The sequence below is a fragment of the Micromys minutus genome (genome assembly GCF_963924665.1).
Source record: "Micromys minutus genome assembly, chromosome: 13".
NCBI classification, from domain to species: domain Eukaryota; kingdom Metazoa; phylum Chordata; class Mammalia; order Rodentia; family Muridae; genus Micromys; species Micromys minutus.
In genome coordinates this window covers 23,701,194-23,720,733 of record NC_137982.1, presented here as the reverse complement: position 1 = coordinate 23,720,733, position 19,540 = coordinate 23,701,194, and the positions used below count along the sequence as shown (strand labels likewise).

The 19,540-nt window shown below is 35.9% G+C and overlaps 1 protein-coding gene across 1 annotated transcript in view; it reads right to left on the bottom strand.

The window, feature by feature from the left end:
* The window catches only part of ACVR2A (activin A receptor type 2A), a 73,623-nt gene that overhangs the window by 4,403 nt on the left and 49,680 nt on the right, over positions 1–19,540 (bottom strand). Inside the window, exons 5-10 of the mRNA XM_080927274.1 lie at positions 9,510–9,653; positions 7,703–7,846; positions 6,356–6,501; positions 4,796–4,910; positions 2,375–2,513; positions 164–294 (exon numbers count right to left, since the gene is read on the bottom strand). Coding sequence (XP_080783400.1) covers positions 164–294; positions 2,375–2,513; positions 4,796–4,910; positions 6,356–6,501; positions 7,703–7,846; positions 9,510–9,653 — 819 coding nt within the window. The remainder of the gene's footprint in view (positions 1–163; positions 295–2,374; positions 2,514–4,795; positions 4,911–6,355; positions 6,502–7,702; positions 7,847–9,509; positions 9,654–19,540) is intronic.

Sequence of the window (19,540 nt, the reverse complement as noted above, 5' to 3'; positions counted from 1 at the left end):
AGAGCCTTCTCTATAAGGCTCTGAGACTTCAGACAAAGCCTCTGCCTCTAACCCCTGTGTGAGGACCACCTTCCCAGAATAGAAATGTTCAGAGAATAGATAGATCGTTCTCCTAAAAGTGTTTTCTTGATATTTCAAGTGGAAAATAAATATATAAACTTACTGCATGTTTCTGCCAATAATCTCTTAAAACAGGCCTCTTTTTTTTATGCACAACAACTTCCTGCATATCTTCAAGAGATGGATGCTGGCCAATTTCCTCCTCAAATGGCAACATGTACTCGTCTACAGGTCCTGAAATGTAAAAAAGGGAAAATCCATTGAAATGCCTCCTGACTAGTACAAAGGTTTTAAAACGCATTCTGGATCTCATTCTGTAGTCGATAATGAAAGGAGAGAAATGGACTCCTAGCTGTGCTTGTATCACAGTGGGACCACCATCTAACTAATAAGAAACCAAAAGGTCTGGTTTTATGGGGTTTTGTTGGCTGCTTGTTGAAGACAGAGTCAGACTAAATTTAGTATGGCTGGCTTTGATCTCGATCATCATATTCAGCCTTACCAGGCTGTTTTAGAATACATATGCTCAATGTATACGTCTATGTATTAGAAGAGCTGTTGGTATTTAAAAATCAAAGCTGGGAATCCCTCTTCATTTCAGCAATTCATATCAGAATAGTAGCATTCCAAGCATGTTAGCGCCTCTGGAAACTTAGTGCTCTACCTACTGGATTTATCTATGGCATGCTCAAACATCCTACATGACAACTTGAGTAACTGATTCACTTCCTAATTTTCTGTCCTCTCACAAGCATATTTATGATACTTACAAATAATGCTATTTTCATATTCAAGAAAGAAAGGTGCTTCTTAATTTCCATCAAATCAAAATGTAACTCGTGACAAGATGTTTTCAGGGACATAACTTGTTTTTTCTTAGAAATCAGACATGAATGCGCATTATTTTATCTCCCAGTGAAGTTGGGATTTGCTCTATTTTGTAAATAAGACAGCGTAGAAAGCTATGAGATTTTGCATAGAGGTATCTATTACAAAGTAGAGTTGAAATCTAATTCTTATCTAAAGTCTGTTCTTTTCTTCCTGTGACTCAGACCTGTCACTACTGTGCAGTTTCACTGACCAGAGAGAAACAGATGTGCATGGATGAGCTTTGCATAAAGCATAGAGATGCACAAAACACTTCAAACAGCACCATGACCTGAAGAGGCCCTGTCTCAGCCCTGTAGCAGTTTTAGGAACCGTCCCTTATTATTGCTACACTTACTGTGTGTGTACCTGTATGTGCATGCCACAATATTCATATAGAAATTGAAGGACAACTTGCATGGAAGGGTTGAGACCCAGGACCAAAATTAGGTCATGACAATTGTTGACTGAGCCGTTTCACCAGCCCTGTGAAAACCTTTGGATAGCTGAAGAACTGCTTAGTATGCCCATTGTATTAGTGCTAACATTCTAGAATTTCAGTCTTTGTGTGGTTCACGGGTCAATGGCACTGGCATCAACTGATGGTAGCTTGTAAAATACACAGGCTGCCCAGCGCAGGCTACTGACTTTTTAACTATACATGACTGTTTTGCCTGCATGTGTACTCCACAGCCATAACTGGTGCCCACGAAGGAAGAGCAACCTATTTGCCAGCCTCCAGAGGCTTATTTTTAACAAGATTCCCAGGAATTGGTAAAGTATGCACTGCTGAATTTTAACTAGCAACTAGACACACACTTAAATGCACTCACCTTATAAGTATGGTTCACTTTCCCTTTGGCCCTGATTTCTGCCTTGTGACATAGCCTGCTCTTAAGTAGTTTACAGCACATACAAAGTATTTAAGAAAAATTAGCATCTAACCTTGTCTCTCGCTCTATGAATCTCCTATAAGACCTTTCCCCACAAAGTAACACTTTGTAATCCCTATACCATACCTTACATTTCTCCACTGTGACTGCACCTCATTATAGTTACTTGAATGCCTTAGATTCCAGGTCCAGGACAAATGGTTCATTTACCTCACTCTAGAGTTCATTCCAGAAGGTATATTATTATCTTAACTATGTATCAGTTAACAACAGGGCCTATGTCACCACCACACCAAGTCACCTCCTTGATAAGAAGGACATACACTGAAGTTCTTAAGCAATGATTTTCTTTTAGTATGTCCTATCTAACCTACTTCTATCTCCCAAGTGTCAATGCAAGTAGCCTTCATTCCCAGCCCCTCCAAGTTCACCTTGCCATCTTCATCTTCACCTTGTAGAGTTCATAAAAGAAAATGTAGTTTTGCCTTTTTGTATAACGACTTTTCATAAATGTGACATATATACTTTTTAAAAAAAAAAAAAATTTCTCTTACCATCTGCAGCAGTACAACGAGAAGCCAGTTCCCATAGGACTAATCCCATGGCATACATGTCTATCCTCAGAAACGCGTCCCTTTGGAAGTTTATAGCACCCTCTAATACCTCTGGAGCCATATACCTCCGGGTACCAACCTGAAAAAGATTTTGAAAACAAACAGTAATCACACAATGACTTTATGAACTAATGTTTTGTGTTGGTTTTGTAGGAAAAAAAAATATGGTCTATTTATCTAGGAAGAAGTAAATTATGATTATCACACCATAGGATATATAGTAAGATTTCTGAATACTCTCACCAGACAGGCTCACAGGGCTTTCCCTCCCTTTCTGTATATAATCACAAAGAACCATGGAACAGTTTGCTGGGACAAGGATAGAATGGAGAAAACGTAACACTTCACATATTGCTTGAGATATACTTTTAAATTCTTTTTTTTAAAAAAAGATCTTATTTACTCATAAATTCTGTCTTAGTCCTTTATTTACATTTGTCCCCAACAATTTGTAATTTTTTAGTACCTTAACTGTAGCCACTAAACTAGGGCAGCTAGTGCTAGTTGGTCTTGACTTCATTTAATATAAATGCATTTTATGAATTGTCTAAGTGGAGTAAAGTATATATACCTAAGTAGATATAGGAAGCAACTTTGGCATCAGGGCTTACCCTTAGGTAATGGCAAGTGATCTTTTGACCAGTATTTTAGCAGTTAAATGCACATATATAGCAATATTTTTCAAAAGTAAGGACAGATTAGTAAAACAGTAATATTAAGTTCAATTTTTTAACTCATTTTATGAGACCATAAAGTAGCTTTCTGGATTTTTATGCTCTGCACAAACATCTTGACTATATTCTGAATGTCTTTCAGAAGCCTATTTTTTTCACTTGGTTTACTATGAGATTACAGCTTATCTAATTTTAGTCTAAATATCATATCTCTTTTATTAATCAAAGATGACATGACAGTAGAGAAACTCTTTATTCATGTAAGCAATTTCTTATTTTGCCTAAACTTGTATTCCAATTGTAAGGAAACTTAAAATAAATGTTACCAAAGATGAGGCTGTTTCATACATATTGTCCTATGGTTATTAATCATGGAATAGTCCCAAACCTTTATCTCTGGGCTACTCCATTCTTAGTAGTGTTCTCCCCCAAACACGTCAGCTTTTCTAGTGTTCTACAACTGCTGACATTACACTGAAACAAATCTGAAACTGTTAATCAACATTGCCAGAAATCAGTGTACCATGACTGCACATAGCTATGTTCCTTGGGATCAAAGGGATAGGGAATGAGAAAGAAAACTCAGAAATAATCAAATAACTTGAATAATTGAAAAGGCAGAACTAATAATGGAAAAGCCTTGAAAGAATCATTTGGCCTTGTAGGAAATGTCATACTTCAAGCTATTTTTAAGGAAATATTTATTTTATTTTTAATTGTACAGGCAGGAAGGTGTATGTGCATATGTGATTGTGGGTGCCCACAGAGCCCATAAAAGAATAGTGGGTCACCTGGAACTAGTCTTACAGACATCTGAGCAGCCTGAGCTAGGAAATAAACTTGATTCTTGCAAAGGAAGTAAACACTTTGAATCACTGGACCATCTCTCCTTCTCCTAACCTGTTCTTGTGAAAAGGCAAATCTAAACAAGTGTAGCACCTCTCCTGGCCTCATGTGTATTGTATCTCCTTTGGCCTCCCGAAAAGATGCTAAATCTATCTATCTAATCCATAACTGAAGTTAGACACCTTACTCTGGCCTTTTTAGAAGCTCTGAACTCTAGAAAGATTTTTTTAAATTAAAATTGTAATTGGATTAATAAAGAGCCAGAGCAATAAACTGTTATATAGAGAAATGAGAACTTAATAAACTGTAGTAAGGGGCTGGAGAGATGGCTCAGTGGATAAGAGCACTGACTGTTCTTCCAGAGGACCTGAGTTCAATTCCCAGCAACCGTATGGTGGCTCACAACCATCTTAATGGAATCCAATGCCCTCTTCTGGTGGGTCTGAAGACAGCAACAGTGTAATATTCATAAAATAACTAAATCTTTAAAAATAAACAAACAAACAAACAGACTGTAGTCAGAAGTAACCATTATCCTCCACTGTTAGGATGATGAATTAACCAATGAAAGAATTCCCTAAAGGTGAATTATTCAGAAAAGAATTCTTCTGTGACCAACTCTTTTAAAAACCAATACTATCACAGCTGAATGCTATTCTAGTGCTTGTTTGAGCCTGAGTTACACAACAAGGTAAAAACGCTGCCTTCTCGAACTAAAATGTATCACTTTTTATGAGACAATGCTTCAATAACTACCCCAACAACTTCATATCAAGTTAGTGCTGATCTAAAAAAGTATTATGTGCTTAATTTTGCCCTTGCCTTATAGTGTTGTTCTTACCTGTCCATGGGTATCACCTGCAGACTTGCCAGCCTCAAACTTTAAGGCCAACCCAAAGTCAGCAATGCAAGCTGTCAGATTGTTTTTCAACAGCACATTTTTACTTTTGATGTCCCTTTGAACAGAAAAATAAAATATCTTGAGCAAGTTTTAACCTTTTAACTTTTAACTTTTTCTACTGAATGCAATAAGAATATGCTATAAAAATAAAGTTACTTAAAACTAAGAAGAGCAAAGAAAGAGTTAAGATGCTTAAGCAGTCTCAACCTCGCCTAAAGCACAAGAAAGTAGTAAAAACACCTGTCATAAAGGAGCAAGGGGGAATCCTCTCCATAAAGCACCTTTACAAACAGTGATTCCATAAATACATTTTTATCTATCTTACTCCCACATAATGATTTTAAGGTAATGGGAACACGTCTATTCTTTTGGCTACAAACAACCATAGAACCTAAGCTTCAGAAAAACAAAAAACAAAAAAAAACAAAAAAAAAATTAAAATATGATTGTCTTTGAAAAAGACTTCCATTTTAGAACAGTCCTGCCCTGCAATGATCCTTGAACTGCATGATCACTTGTCAAGGAAAGCACTTCTGCAAATACAGAACAGACAGAAGCCTTTTCCCATAAAGCAGTGCTGCTACTTTGAAAAGTCTATCAGCTGTAAGTCAGGAATACACCCTTTCTGCACATGCGCCTCATCTGGTTCAACTGAAAGACAACTCTAGCGACATGCCTATACTCTCATCAACAGGTACACTTAGAAAGTCATTTCGTCCTACAAAAGGATGAAGGTACAGTCACGTGCTCCAGAAACAAACTGATTTCAGTATCAAACGTATCCAAGGACCATATAACTAATAATTTGGGGACCCATAAGGATGAAAAAAAGGGTAAGACTTTGTAAGGAAGTCAAGATTTGAAAATCAGAATCTGATTACACTCAACTACACTTCTGCTAAATCACTATGTTAATACTTTTAAAATAGCCATTTTAAAACTGAAAAGAAGACAACTCAATCCCATACTCTTTCAAGGAAGTTAAATAAGAGCAAACTAAATTTATTTTCCAGAAACAAACATGTTTTCTTTTTAAGATTGTAACAGTTCCTTCACTGGATGTGTACTATTTCTTTATTGAACAGTTGTGGCCTCTTGATTGATCCCTTCTACTTTAGCTCAAGGAATGAATGTATACTCATCCAAAAGACAAAGAAAATACTCAAACTGTACTTAATCTATCACTGTGTGTCTATTTAAAGTAAATCAAAATTTTGAGTTAAAAATCATTCCTCCTCTGGAATAGAGAAAATATACTTTTATTCTCAAACATAGTTTCAGAAATTAGACAAATTAAAACATGGGATGATTAGACTTTATTAATGAGGTTAACATGTGTGTACATTGACATGTAAATAACAAGATACATCCTAGCCAATCTCAAGCCTAAAAACATGATGATTGGATAACCACAGCAAAAATACATTTTACTTCAAGAATTAAGAATTTAAATAGTAAACATTTGAGTTTGATGGAAAGACAATACAAATCTTTTTCTACCTGTGAGATATTGCAGGCTTGTGGCCATCTTTTAAGCCAGGTATATCCTCATGTAAATATGCCAATCCTCTAGCCATGGTTTCTGCAATATGACAAAGTTCATTCCAAGAGACCACATTAGCCTTAAGAAAGTCTGACAGTGAGCCCTAAAGAAAGGAGAGGTGGGAGGAAAATACCCATAAGCTCTTGATTAAAGTTTTATATAAACAGAAACTTTTCTTTGGATATGAAAGCAACACATTCCTTTCAAATAAAAAAACAAACTCTATAGACCTGTTCAAATTTCCTTTCAATTCACAATAATGAACATTCAACCAAAAAAGATTGATTTTTTTTAAGGCTTATTACTAAAATAAGTTAATTTCCTTGACTTTGGGAGGTTAAAACAAAAGAAAAAAAGACTAATTAAAAGTCTTAGGAAGTCTCTAAGGTGAAGCATACTGGCATTATAGAACTACACTGAAACATAAATAACTACTACCATATAGACTACATCAGGACCTGAGTTCAGAACCTCAGACCTATGTTAGTCTACAAGCCCAGTGCGAGGGACAGGGACACAGGTAGATCCCTGGAAGCATCGGTGAGCTACAGGTTCAGTAAGAGACCCTGCCTCAAGCAAAAAAGAAAAAAACAACAACAAAAGGAAAACAAAAAATATGAAAAGCAACTAAGGAAGATAATGAAAAACATAAACAACAGCCTCCACACATGTACCTAACACACACACACACACACACACACACACACACACACACACACACACACACATTCTTACACACACCCCTTCTCTAGAGGTATTATGATCCTTATGGTCAAATTTTTAGTGAATTATCAAGGCAGACTTAATGATGACAAAATAACCACGGCAATGCCATCCCACAACCGCAGCACTGGGGAGGCTGCTAGGAAACAAAACTGAGTTTGGGACCAGCCTGTGCTACACTGAAGATTCATTTAAAAAAAAAAATTAACTGCAAAATGATGGAATAGCCAATGTGTTCTGGTAATAACTCCAAGTTAGTGTCTCTGTGTTCATCATTAAAAAATTATAAGGTAAAAAACAAAGCTAAAAAAAAGTGAGGCTCATAAAATTAACTATCATAAGTACTACATGAAAACCATTAGCACTGTCTAATCTAAAGTACTGCTAAAAGAAGTAATTGCAGCACAGGAAATCAAAGACTAAAGCTGTGCTAGGATTGGAGGGCTAGGTAATATTTTTATTCATAAGTGATGTATATTTTGGGTCAAATATTAAACAACTGTGATAATATACTGTTCTCCTGAAATAGAATAGTTAACATTAGTCCAGCTTAACTAAACTTAAGAATTAAATCATTATACCTTTTCATGAAATGCTGTGATTAGCCAAAGGTCCACATCAACACTGGTGCCTCTTTTCTCTGCACCAATGAACTGTAGTATGTTCTCGTGCTTCATTCCGGGTAAACTATAGACTTCATATTCATTCTGCCAGGACTGTTTGTCCTAGAGTCAAACATGAAAGCACAGTAAGAACACAGGGAACAAGAAAGTAGATCACACTGAGGTTACCACAGTAAGTTCTAAAAATGACCACAACATCACAAGCTAACACAAGTGGCAGGAGGACAGAATGAGCTCAGTGAGTGGCCTTCTGTTGCTGTTAGAAAAGAAGTCTGTGACAGGTAATAACAGTAATACATAGTAAATCCTTGCTCTTTCCCCTTCCCTAAAATTCTGCTTTTCTGTGTGGCTAAGTTTATAAATACAGGCATTCATCAAAAATGACTGCATTTCTGCATCTTAAATGGTAACACATTCTGCCTTTAAGTTACTGTAAGCACTATACAGTATGAAGTTATTTATGCTACTAGTCACAATCATTTCCTTGAAAGATAAATTTAGGTAAAACCTTAAATAACAGCCTCTCTTTGGCCTGTCCTCCCCAGCTCCCAAAGTTAATAGTACCTTATTTTTTTTTAATTATCAATTAGTCGTTCCTTCAAGTTATCTATGTTTACTGTATACTTTCTTGTAAGAGATTAGTTTCTTTTCACTATGAAAGGGCAATGAAAGTTGAGTTACACTATAATGTAAGGAGCTCTCTGGATCCTACAGTAGTGTAAATTTTGGCCTTTCCTCTTTATTTAATAAAATCATTCATTTTTCCAGTGAAGTAAAAGAATAACTGTGCTACTGGTCGCTAAAGTGCTTATATGAACATACAACATGTAAATCATTACTTTGTCAATAAAGGTATTTGATAAAATGGCTGCTGTTGTTTCTACTCTTAATATCCAGTATCTTTTTCTTATTGTTACGATTCCTCACACATCAAAGTATGAATTTTATTATGAATCTTAGCACAACAGAATACTTCTCTCTAAAACAGCCAAACTGCTGCCAAGATAAAGACAGGCTGCAGTTGAGGTAAGGAGGAAAGAAGGTAAAACCCAGGTATGTTAAGGAAACTGTTTCTGTAATAACTTGAAGTGATGGTGGCTGGTGTGAAGCTGAGACTTCAGCACTAAGGGCACTCTCGGGCACCAAGTTTACCACCAGAGCAAGGGGAAGGTGTGACTCCTGAAGTCTACCAGCCATGGAGCAAAGCAGCAGAGCTGTGAGCCTGGGATAGGTCAGGCCGTTCTGAGAGTTCAACTGCATTGAAGGGGAAAACAAAGTAAACTAATACTTGGAACCTGAATCACTGCCTCTGAGGAATTAACAACAAAAAGTTTTTTTAAAAAATTACATCTAAACACTCAAAGTGCACTGAAAAGCAATCAAAGTCTGGCCATGTAACTGCAAACACCAATTCTAAAGTAAAGCGGGGTGTACTGTTCTTTCTTGTTGAGGAGACAGTAAGACAACTACCCAGAGGGAACTTATTTTTGTGACTGGAATACTTTAGATTTATTAACAAAATAAGACTACATGTTCATTTACTGTGATTCCAATTCTGCCAACAAAGCCTAATGCTGCATTAAATCATTCCATGTCTCAGCTGTGACAGCAGCGCAGAGAGGCTAGACTCCTTTCCCAACTACCAAACAATCATTTTAAAATGTATAGTTGGTGTTTTCAGGCTGTTACCAGAGCTATATAATGTCCAACCTGTTACAGCTTTAAAATACAGAAGTAGACAGATTAGAGACTTCAATAAACATACCTGTATCGGAAATATTTTGACAGCCACATACTCATTGAGCAACTGGGCTTTCCAAACACAACCAAATCGTCCCCTTGCTTTCACTTCTAACAGCTGCAATGGCTTCAACCCTAGTAATGGGGAGGGTGGGGGTGGTCCAGGGTCCTAGAAATAAATAATAATAATGCTATAAATAAGTAGAGCATAACACATAGATTCTGAAATGAGAAAAAGGTGAACATACTGAAGAATGCTCTAACAAACTGTGAACACATGAGGGACTATAGTATCAATGTGACCTTAACTTTCAGCCTGCGAGAACTTAGATGCTAGGGCATTAGTGAAAACCACTGAACAGGCAATGTTTAGCAACATCATTGCTGCTGCTACCTAGGGAAAAAAAGGTAAAAAGAATAGGCAGCCAGTCTAACCAATGTTCTCAGGACATTCTCTGAATTTCAGAACACTCTTAATAGTATGTCAATGGCTTTATCTAAGTTATATTCTCTTTTTTTGTTTTTTTTTTTTAAATTGGATATTTTCTTTACTTACATTTCAAATGTTATCCCCTTTTCCAGTTTCCCCTCTGGAAAGGATACAAATTTTAAAAGTACCAAAACAACATATGAGCATTTCTCAAAAACAAAAACAAAACCCAAATAAACAAAAGAAAAACCCCAATCTCAAAATCTAATAGTTTCTCTAGTGGCTGTCGAACATTAACATTTACATTCATTAATTTCACAATGCCCAGTCATTTTAAACAAATATATAATCTCAGCACTTAGGAGACAGAGGCAGGTAGATCATAAATTTGATGCCACCTTGGTCTACAGATCAAGTACCGAGACAGAGAGGCTACACAGAGAAGCCTTGTCTCAAAAAACAAAAACAAAAAAAAAAAAAGTTCTATAGGCAAACTTTATTTGTTCATTCTTACTTTTCAAGATACTAATAGTCATTCCTTTAACTATTCCCCCAAACTGACCAGAAATAAAAATCATGCTCTAAAGATAATTGAAAAATAACACGAAGTATAAATAAGTCTAGAAAAGTGACAGTCATATTTGGAAAAATGGAATGGTAGATAAAAGACAAGAGTGCTACTAGGACGAATTTTTAAAATAGGGCCAGTAAACTGAATAAAAAGGAGAAAGGCAAAGAAAATCCCTTCACCAATGCAATACCAACCCTTTGCATCAGTTCACTATCTGCAACTAAAGCAAGATGGAAGAAGCTTCTGGAATCCAATAGAAAAAGCATCAGAGATGTTTCAAGGGCTATTTAAGTTTTGTAAGAAGGAACTAAAATTTCTGTGGAAGGAAGAAACTCCTAGTGGTACTTCAGATACTTAAAAATGACATTTTATCTAAGATCAGTACAGTTCACTCTAACTTTCTTCTCCTTTTTTAGATCTTCATAATGTTCCAAAACTTACAGTGTCTGTTTGGGAGTCTATGAATCAGAATTACCCAAGCCAAAAAAAAAAAAAAAAAAAAAGTTCAAAATATTACATGAAAAAAGAATGCAACTTGTAGGCAATCCCTTAATGGCTTGAAAACTCCTATTTTTAAAAGTAAAGGAGAAGAAAGACTTCTTCCTGTGATTCATTCTGAAGCCATGTTTGTTTTTACATGTCTACAAAATTGCTGTTCCTCTCAAAATAAAAATATGAAAGGTTAATAAAGCCAAAGTCCTTGCATTTAGCAGAGTTATGGACCAAAGATGTTGTCAACAAACCCTACAGGAAGGCCAGGCTCACAGTGATTCTGTCTTTCTGTAAAGTTGCTGTGGGAACCTTGCCATTCTACGATGGTCTCTGCCTGTAATGATTCTGACAGGAACGGGCAGACCAAGGGGACTGGAGAAGAAAAGGTGAACACTAATCTACCAAACACAAAGAAAATGATCCAGTCTGCAACGTCCAAGAGTAAATGTGCAGGTTTATAAAGAAATAACTAAGTAGAAAAGACAATAATCAGTTTTTTAAAACATCAATTCTACAATCTTCAGATAGTAACTGAAAAGAGAGAAGAGGGCACCACAGCCACTGACCAATAATGCCTCTTAAGATAACAAACACTTCTATTCCATGCTCAAAAGAATGCCAACTACAGACACGAGTCTAGTCCATGAAACAGGATTGAGATTATGACTTTAATATTTCAGATTAATGTAACATCAGTTCAAAGTATATTAAATGTTTCTGAGATGAAAAGATAAGTTTCAAAGGTCCTATAGGCTTACAAGGCTTTCCTTAGTAAATTTCTTAACATTTGTCTCAGAGAGAAATCTTGGATCAACATGTAATATTAATAAATTAATGAAAATTTTACTCAAAATTTTCAATTAATTGCTATAAAACATACAACTGTCAAACTTTAACAGTATAAAAATTTAAATAAAAAAAAATCCAAACACTGGCCAATACTCAAAAAGGAAGAAAATTATCTACAAAGGTTCATTCTTACCAACATCAAACCTTTTTGAGATGTACTCTTAACTATAATTTAATACTAACAAATACTTAAGATTGGGTTTTAAATGCAGCTTAATAAAAATAACTACACAATAAAAATTATCAGTCATTGATATACCTTTTTGCTTTCTTAACAAGAAATTACTAAGATGAAGTTTTAAATACATCTCTAAAATCTAAGTTTTAATTATTGTATAAAATATTAAAAATATACATATAATAATGTATTCAGAACACCTCAGTACTTGTTTCTGGAATGAAAACGTCTATCACTAAACATATGAGCCCCTAAGGTAACAAATGGGAACTTACAGTTCATAACTAATGGCCTCCGTAAAGTGGAGCTTTGCTGTGCTGCACAGAAACACTTGGAAGACAGCAAATCTAAGGACGACAGAATTTCTGAAAAATCTCCCCTCAAGTTCCCAGGGCTCTTTCAACAGCCATTAAATGCATTAAAACTAAGAAGATGCATGTCAGAAGTGGTGCTGACTATGCATTCCTTCTCAAGAATCATAAGGTATGAAAGTATGATGAAGTAGTTCTCACTTCATCAGAAAGTATGCTGAAATGCAGTTCCTGGTAAAGTCTGACTGTCCAAAAGACCTACACAGTGGCATTAGTGTGCCCATTCTGGGACATTCTTTAAAGAAGCAGCAAAGCCATCTGTCATCAATCCTGCTAATTTCTGAATTAACTGCACATTCTAATCTTCCCAACCTTCAAGGCAACAACTAATTTATCAAAGGTGTTATTTATGCAGTTAATTCACTTGCTAGAGATGGCATTGGAAAATATAGATTTTAAGTTAAAAGATAATGAGCTAGACCAGAAAGTCATCTCTTAAATGACTACAGGCTTGACATTTAAACACATGAAATACTTTTAAAATTAGAAATACTGGATCCCTAGGGCTAATGCCCTCATTAGGTTTTATCTTCCAATCAGAAGAAATAGTTCTTCCTACAGCCTTTCTTAGATAAGAATAAGTACAGTTAACAACCCTTCAAAACCAAATGCTTTTACTATGTCAAATGAATAATATTTGGATACAAAAGAGGGGCCTCTATAACAAAAATGTAGATAAACTATAAAGGATGCAAAGTAAAGCAACAGTAACAACGCTCTAGGACAAATGTTTGTGTGCATCCACAGAAGTTTTCACAACCATAAAACAAACATCAATGCATCTTACCTCTATCATTATATGAAAGGCGTGCTTGTGAAGAAAAAACACAGGCAAAAGAAATTACGATTCATATTCAGAATGAAATGAAAAATGACACATCAGTTACAAAGGTGAAAGAATGATTTAGCTTTTTAAAAGTTGACAGTGACTCAATGGACTGTATTTTTAAGATAAAAATTAAAAACACATTCCTTATAACCAGAGGAAAGTGTTATTTTAAAAAATATAAAGAAAAAAAATCCTGAGATATATGTATTAGAGTGGTAGTAAATAAGTCTTGATGTAAAAATAACTCTAAATTACCTGATACAATGGGCTTCAAGCCAGTGAGTAAAATAAATTTTAAATAGTACATATTACTTAAAAAGATTTTAAAGTGTGAGTGTAAACAGGCAATTCTGGGGAATATAGGAGCTGCAATTAGCTTCTGAACAGCAGAGGGCAGTATTGCCTTTAACAAACACCAGGAAATGGCCTTGAGGAAACGCAGTTCTCTCTGCCCATGTGTGCATGCATGTGTAGGGGTATGTGCATGGAGGTTGGGGATAACCTCAGGTGTCATTCCAAGTGGCCAGGAACTCTCCAAGCAGGCTAGGCTGTCAGCAAGCCCCAGGAATACATCTGCCTCAAGGGTTCAGTGCTGGGATTACAAATATGCAGCACCACATCCTGCCTGCCTGTTTGGTTGCTTTCCTTTTTCTCTTCCTTTCATGTGTGTTCTAAGGCTCAAACTTATGTGTTCATGTTTATAAAGCCTTTTGTGAGTCGTGGTGTCTCTCCAGCTCTAGGGTTTGTTTCTTTGTTTTGTGTTGTGTTATCTTGGAGGGTTTGGGGGGGGTTGTTGTTTTGGGACTTTTTTGGTTTATCTTTTGAGAGGGGGGCTTTTTTTTAATAGCTTTCATAAGAACGTCGGAAATTTCCTACTTCCAGTGAGTGAAGTAATTTTTTTGGAAGGCACCAAGTGAAAACATAGAATAATGTTTTTTGGTGGCTATGTATGTGCTCAGGAAAGACAAACCAGGAAGAAAACACAAAGAACGATGGCCAGAATTAAACAGAACCTGGTGATACACTAGCCCTGTTATAAACCTCCCTGTCCAGCTGTAGCAACATGAATAAATCAAAATAGATCCTAACAGAACAAGATTTAAATGACTTACTTCACAGTCTGAATTAAGTATTTGTTAGCAGTTCAAAATATGATTCCAATATTATAACAACTTTAAATTTAGGAAGTATGTAACAACTGATTAAGTAGTAGTCCCTTGAAAATAAGCATCTAGGCACATTTCTCAGTCTGAGGACAGCGAGGCAGTAAAAGAGAACAAGTCAGCACAAAAGAGTAACTGCCTGACTTTCAATGAAGTAAAATACATGTTATAGCCACTGCTGTGAAGCTTGAGAACTACAAACAGATGACTACATTCTCCAGCTGCCACTATTTCTACAGAGAACAGTACCACTAACAAAAAGAAAAGACAATTCACTTTTCTATACCAGTTGTTTGCTGGACTTTCATCCTGTGATAATCATCCAAAGCTATTCATTATCCAGCAAAAAGCCAGCTTAATCCTACCATACCATGAGAGAACCTCTCTTTTACCGGGAACGCAAAGGCCCAAGAATCACTGAGATCTTGTTTAAACACAACAAATTTTAGAGCTAAGATGTCACTATATGTTATTCTTAATCTTAGAAAGTATTATGCCTACTCAGGAAACTTCCTAACCAATGAAGAGAATAAGCTATAAAATAACCAACACAAAAATTGAATGAAGCTAAAACCAAGCCTTACTGTAATTAAAAAAAAAAAAATGGGCAAAGCAAAAACAAAAAAAAAATAATAATAAAATAACTAAAACAGATTTTAAGTATAATTTTGTTGGGTATACTTCTCAATAAATAAACACTATAACAAAAAGATACAAAGTAAATAAGGACATGGTTTTTCAAAGTAGAAATTATTACAGTATATAGTCAAAACAGGCAAAAAAGATCACTGACTATAAAAACAGATATAAGTTTACTAAACAAAATAGTCTGGATTCACAAAGTGGAAATGGTGGCTCTGAGTAAGTACTCAGCACTGAAACTGTATGTAACTAAAACTCAAATCAGTACTTTAATGCCAGGTAATTAGGCTTCCAGATTAGAAAGAGACTTGCTGCTTATCAAGAAGGAATGAAATTAATACCAAACATCAGAAAATATAAAACTTCACTGACCCATTCATTTATTCATTCATTCAAACAAAGTTTACTGACTACACTGTTCATGTCAAATACTAACTATTTAGACTCTTATGAACTTCACAGCAGATAAAGTAATTGATGATTTGCACCAACAATTGTATAATTAAAATGTAAAAGCAGTACAAAGAATTCACTACCTTGCTGAATATTTGTAAGATAACCTCACTGCAATAAACTGGCTAGTTTTTCCCTAAGGAGAGCACCCTGAAATATAATATATTAATATATATTATACTGGAGGGACTGATAGGAATGGAAACATCATTGGGACATTTCCTAGATTTTAGATTACACACTCACATGGGACAAGTGCAACATTTATTGAAAACCAGATTTGGAAACAATCATTATCCTTGAATAGGAAATACTAAGAGACGTCCAAATGGAGCTATTTGGTAGGCAGTTAGCCATGTAGATCTACAATTCAAGTAAATCATTCTAAAAATACAGACTTTTATGTACCACTCATCAATACACATACAACCATACAACATGTACTACAAACTTTATTATTTAATCCCAAAACACACACACACACACACACACACACACACACACGGGGGGGGAGGGGGAGAAAGGGAGAGAAGGGGGAGAGAGAGAATATCTTAAGTGTATCTAGCTAGGCAAATAAGTAGTTTCCAATTATATTTATTTTTGATACCACATAACAATGTTCTCTTATGACTATCAAGTGTGCATACTATGTGAAAACTGACAAATTCTGGATCTGTCTTCTCTTAGGCATTTCATTATCATATATTCAAAATGTCACAAGTCTTCATTTTTAGATAATCGGCAAACAAAAACAGAAATAAAACCATAAAGAAACACAACAGTAACTTCAGAACAAATGTTTCTGAACTAGAAAAAGAAAGGCATATATTAATAGATGAATATATCTGATGCTGTCAATTGGGTCACCCATGGCTTTGTTAATTAGAGCCCAAGTTTCTTTATAATTTCTCTCGTTACTTTTCCTGAAAACAAGTAACAAGTAAACAGTGCAATATGAATAAAATAAGGATTCTGAACAGGTTCCCTAGTCAGTTAGCAGCACAGGGTTGCCAGCAATGGGGTGGAAAGTCTCCAAGATGCTGGTAAAGCCCATTCTCCTTTTAGTTGTTGTTGTTCAAAAGCTGAGGGCTAGGACTAGCTATAAAGAAAGCTTATCTTTAATTTAACATTTATAACATCTAAGTGTTAGAGAAAGAACTGAAGGAGCTGAAGGGGTTTGCAACCTCATAGAAAGAACAATATCAACCAACCAGAATCCCCAGAGCTCCCAGGGACTAAACCACCAACCAAAGAGTACATATGAAGGGGCCCATGGCTCTAGCCACATAAGTAGCAGAGAATGGCCTTGTCGGGCATCAATAGGAGGAGCAGGCCTTAGACCTATGATGGCTTGTTTCCCCAGTGTAGGGGAACGCCAGGGCAGTGAGGTGGGTGGAAGGGGAAGCATCCTCATAGAAGCAGGGGGAGAGGGGAGAACCTGGAAAGGAAGTAACATTTGAAATGTAAATATATAAACTATCCAGTAAATTCTGCTCATACAACAGTAATTCAAAATGGATCAGACCTGGAAACCTCCTTCTTGTGGTCCAGCTTCCATAGAAAAGCCTATGCAAGCTGCCAAGGGAAGAAAGTACTTTGGAACCCAACCCAGTTGTGGTACAACTGAACCTCTGAACCACAACAATAACCAGCACGATGAGATGTCCATCAAGATGCAGTAAGTATAACCAACAACATCTGACTGCACTAAAGGTCCACTCGACAGGAGAAAAATAGTGCCTGGTACAGAAAATAAAGCCAGATTCCCAGGACTAATGGGGTCATGGACCTTTGAAAAGAATCTACTACCACTATTTTGCTAGGTCTGCATAATTCTTTACTATATTCTAAACCTTATTCTTATATGCACAGATAAGTAAAGCTACCACCTCTCAGCAAAGGGAGACATTCACAGAGCACCACAATGGAACACAATGCAGAGATCGACAGAGTGGAAGCCAAGCCTAATATGTACATCTGTATCACTGCTTCCGTATCTGTGGGTCAGAGAATATTACATAAAATGGTGGAAAGAAATTAAGAGCCAGAGGACCAGGAAGTCTGTGGTAAAAGAATCTTACCTCAAAATGACTGCATAAACAGGTGTTAGCACCAAAAAAGAAAAATCTCATAGCATTTTACCCCTAGATAAAGAACCAGGCAATTAATAGGTGCAGAAAAGGGAAAACTAGGCTTTCCCAGGGATAAACTTTCTAACAAAAGAATCCAAAACCATACACACAAACAACAAAATCAGGCTGAGCAGGTTGTATCTTTACATTTATGCATACATACAGGTAACAAAAACAGTCAGAGAAAAGGAAGCTGTCAACTGAGAGTGAGGCAGGGAGACATGGAAGGAACTGGAGAAAGGAAACTTGGTGTGGGCCTGCAGGAGGAAGCCAAAGAGGAAAGGGATGATGTACTTATTATATTTTAAGTAAAAATGTACCTTAAAAGGTATGCTTTTCTATAAATGCTAAACATTATCAATAAAATTTAGTAATTTTCCCCTACATCTTTCCCAAGAAAGAAAGGAGCACATTTTCCTAAACCAGCTTCAATGTTACCCTACAACTTCATTTTTCACTACTTTTCATTAGATGTATATATAGGTTCACAATCAAGAAAGCCGTACAAAACATTTTCAGAGATGACTTGTTTCTCAGAGGGTAGTAATTTGGCACAACATGAAATGTCACCCTATTATTGCTTTAGTATTAAGGTCAATGGTTACTCTGCATGCTCAACTTGGGGAGCCCCTACATAAGAAATCCCTTACTCCCTCTCAAACCAACTACTAGACAGGATGTTATAAGGACTAAAGAAGATGATGTCACTTCAAAAAGAACAATGTTGCAATACTAGAGTGCTAGTTATATATAGGCTTTTGAAATGAACAAAAAGCTAACTTTGTATCTTATTTAAGGTAAACAAATTCTAAACTCTAATCTTTACTTTATCAAGTGGCAGGTATTATCAGCATGAGCACAGACCTTCTAAACAGGAAACTTAAGTTCACAAACAGTTTTACTGAAACCACATTAACTCTTTACCACAATAAGGCTTAATAATAGAGTCAGTCGTCAATTCCCTTATACTCATGACTCACTATCCCTAGAAAAACCAGTTTGCATTCTGTTTACTCACTGTGGATGAGTTTCTTCCTATGTGTGGAAAGAGTTCCAGCATAAGCAAAAGAAAAGTGACCTACATAATCCAGAGTGAAAGGCTGATTCTTGAGTCATGTCACTGTCTTATAAAAGCTAGGAATACTTCAACTTATTGTACATCCTCCAAAAATAGAGATTTATCTCAAGACAAGGTTCTAAAAGTATCTGAATGTTTCTTACAGGAATTCCTAGAATTAATCTTATCATCTCAATGAGACTCAACAGAAAACAAACTCATTTCATTCAGTACTTGCAAGATACAAAACAAACTGGACATTTCATTCAATACTTGCAGGATACTCATCCCTCACAAACACTATAAATACAGTTATTATATACTTTGTCTTCAAGAAGCTTAGGAATAATGAAATATGATACAATACGTATACAGATTATTATGTGCTTTTCTCTCCTGGGATTATTTATCTCAATCAAAGAGAAAAGAAAATATAATCACAATTCTAGATGTATATACTATATGGGTATTCTTTGGGTATAGTATGAAGAGAAAAAAATCAGAAGATGGTATATGGTAGACCACATATGATGGGGTACAAAGCAGTAAGAGCTCTTGAGTACTTTTAATCACAGAAGCAACATAATCCAACATGTAAAATACTGTTCTAGCCATAGCAGAGGTGAAGGAGAGCATGAACGCAAGAAGACTAGCTGTAAGATTGCAGAGACATCTATAAGCTCAAGGCGGACACCATCAAGATGCAATAGCATCAGATAAAAGGTGGTGAGTGAGATCTGGGAAATGTCAGAACTAAGAGCATTTAGTTCTCCAACTTTCATCTCAGATGACTGTGAAAGCAGTGACACCATGAAACAGCTGTGAGTTATAAAGAAGCATCAGTAGCTTCAATTACTAATCATACAGAGGCATGCCTTGTATCCTTAAT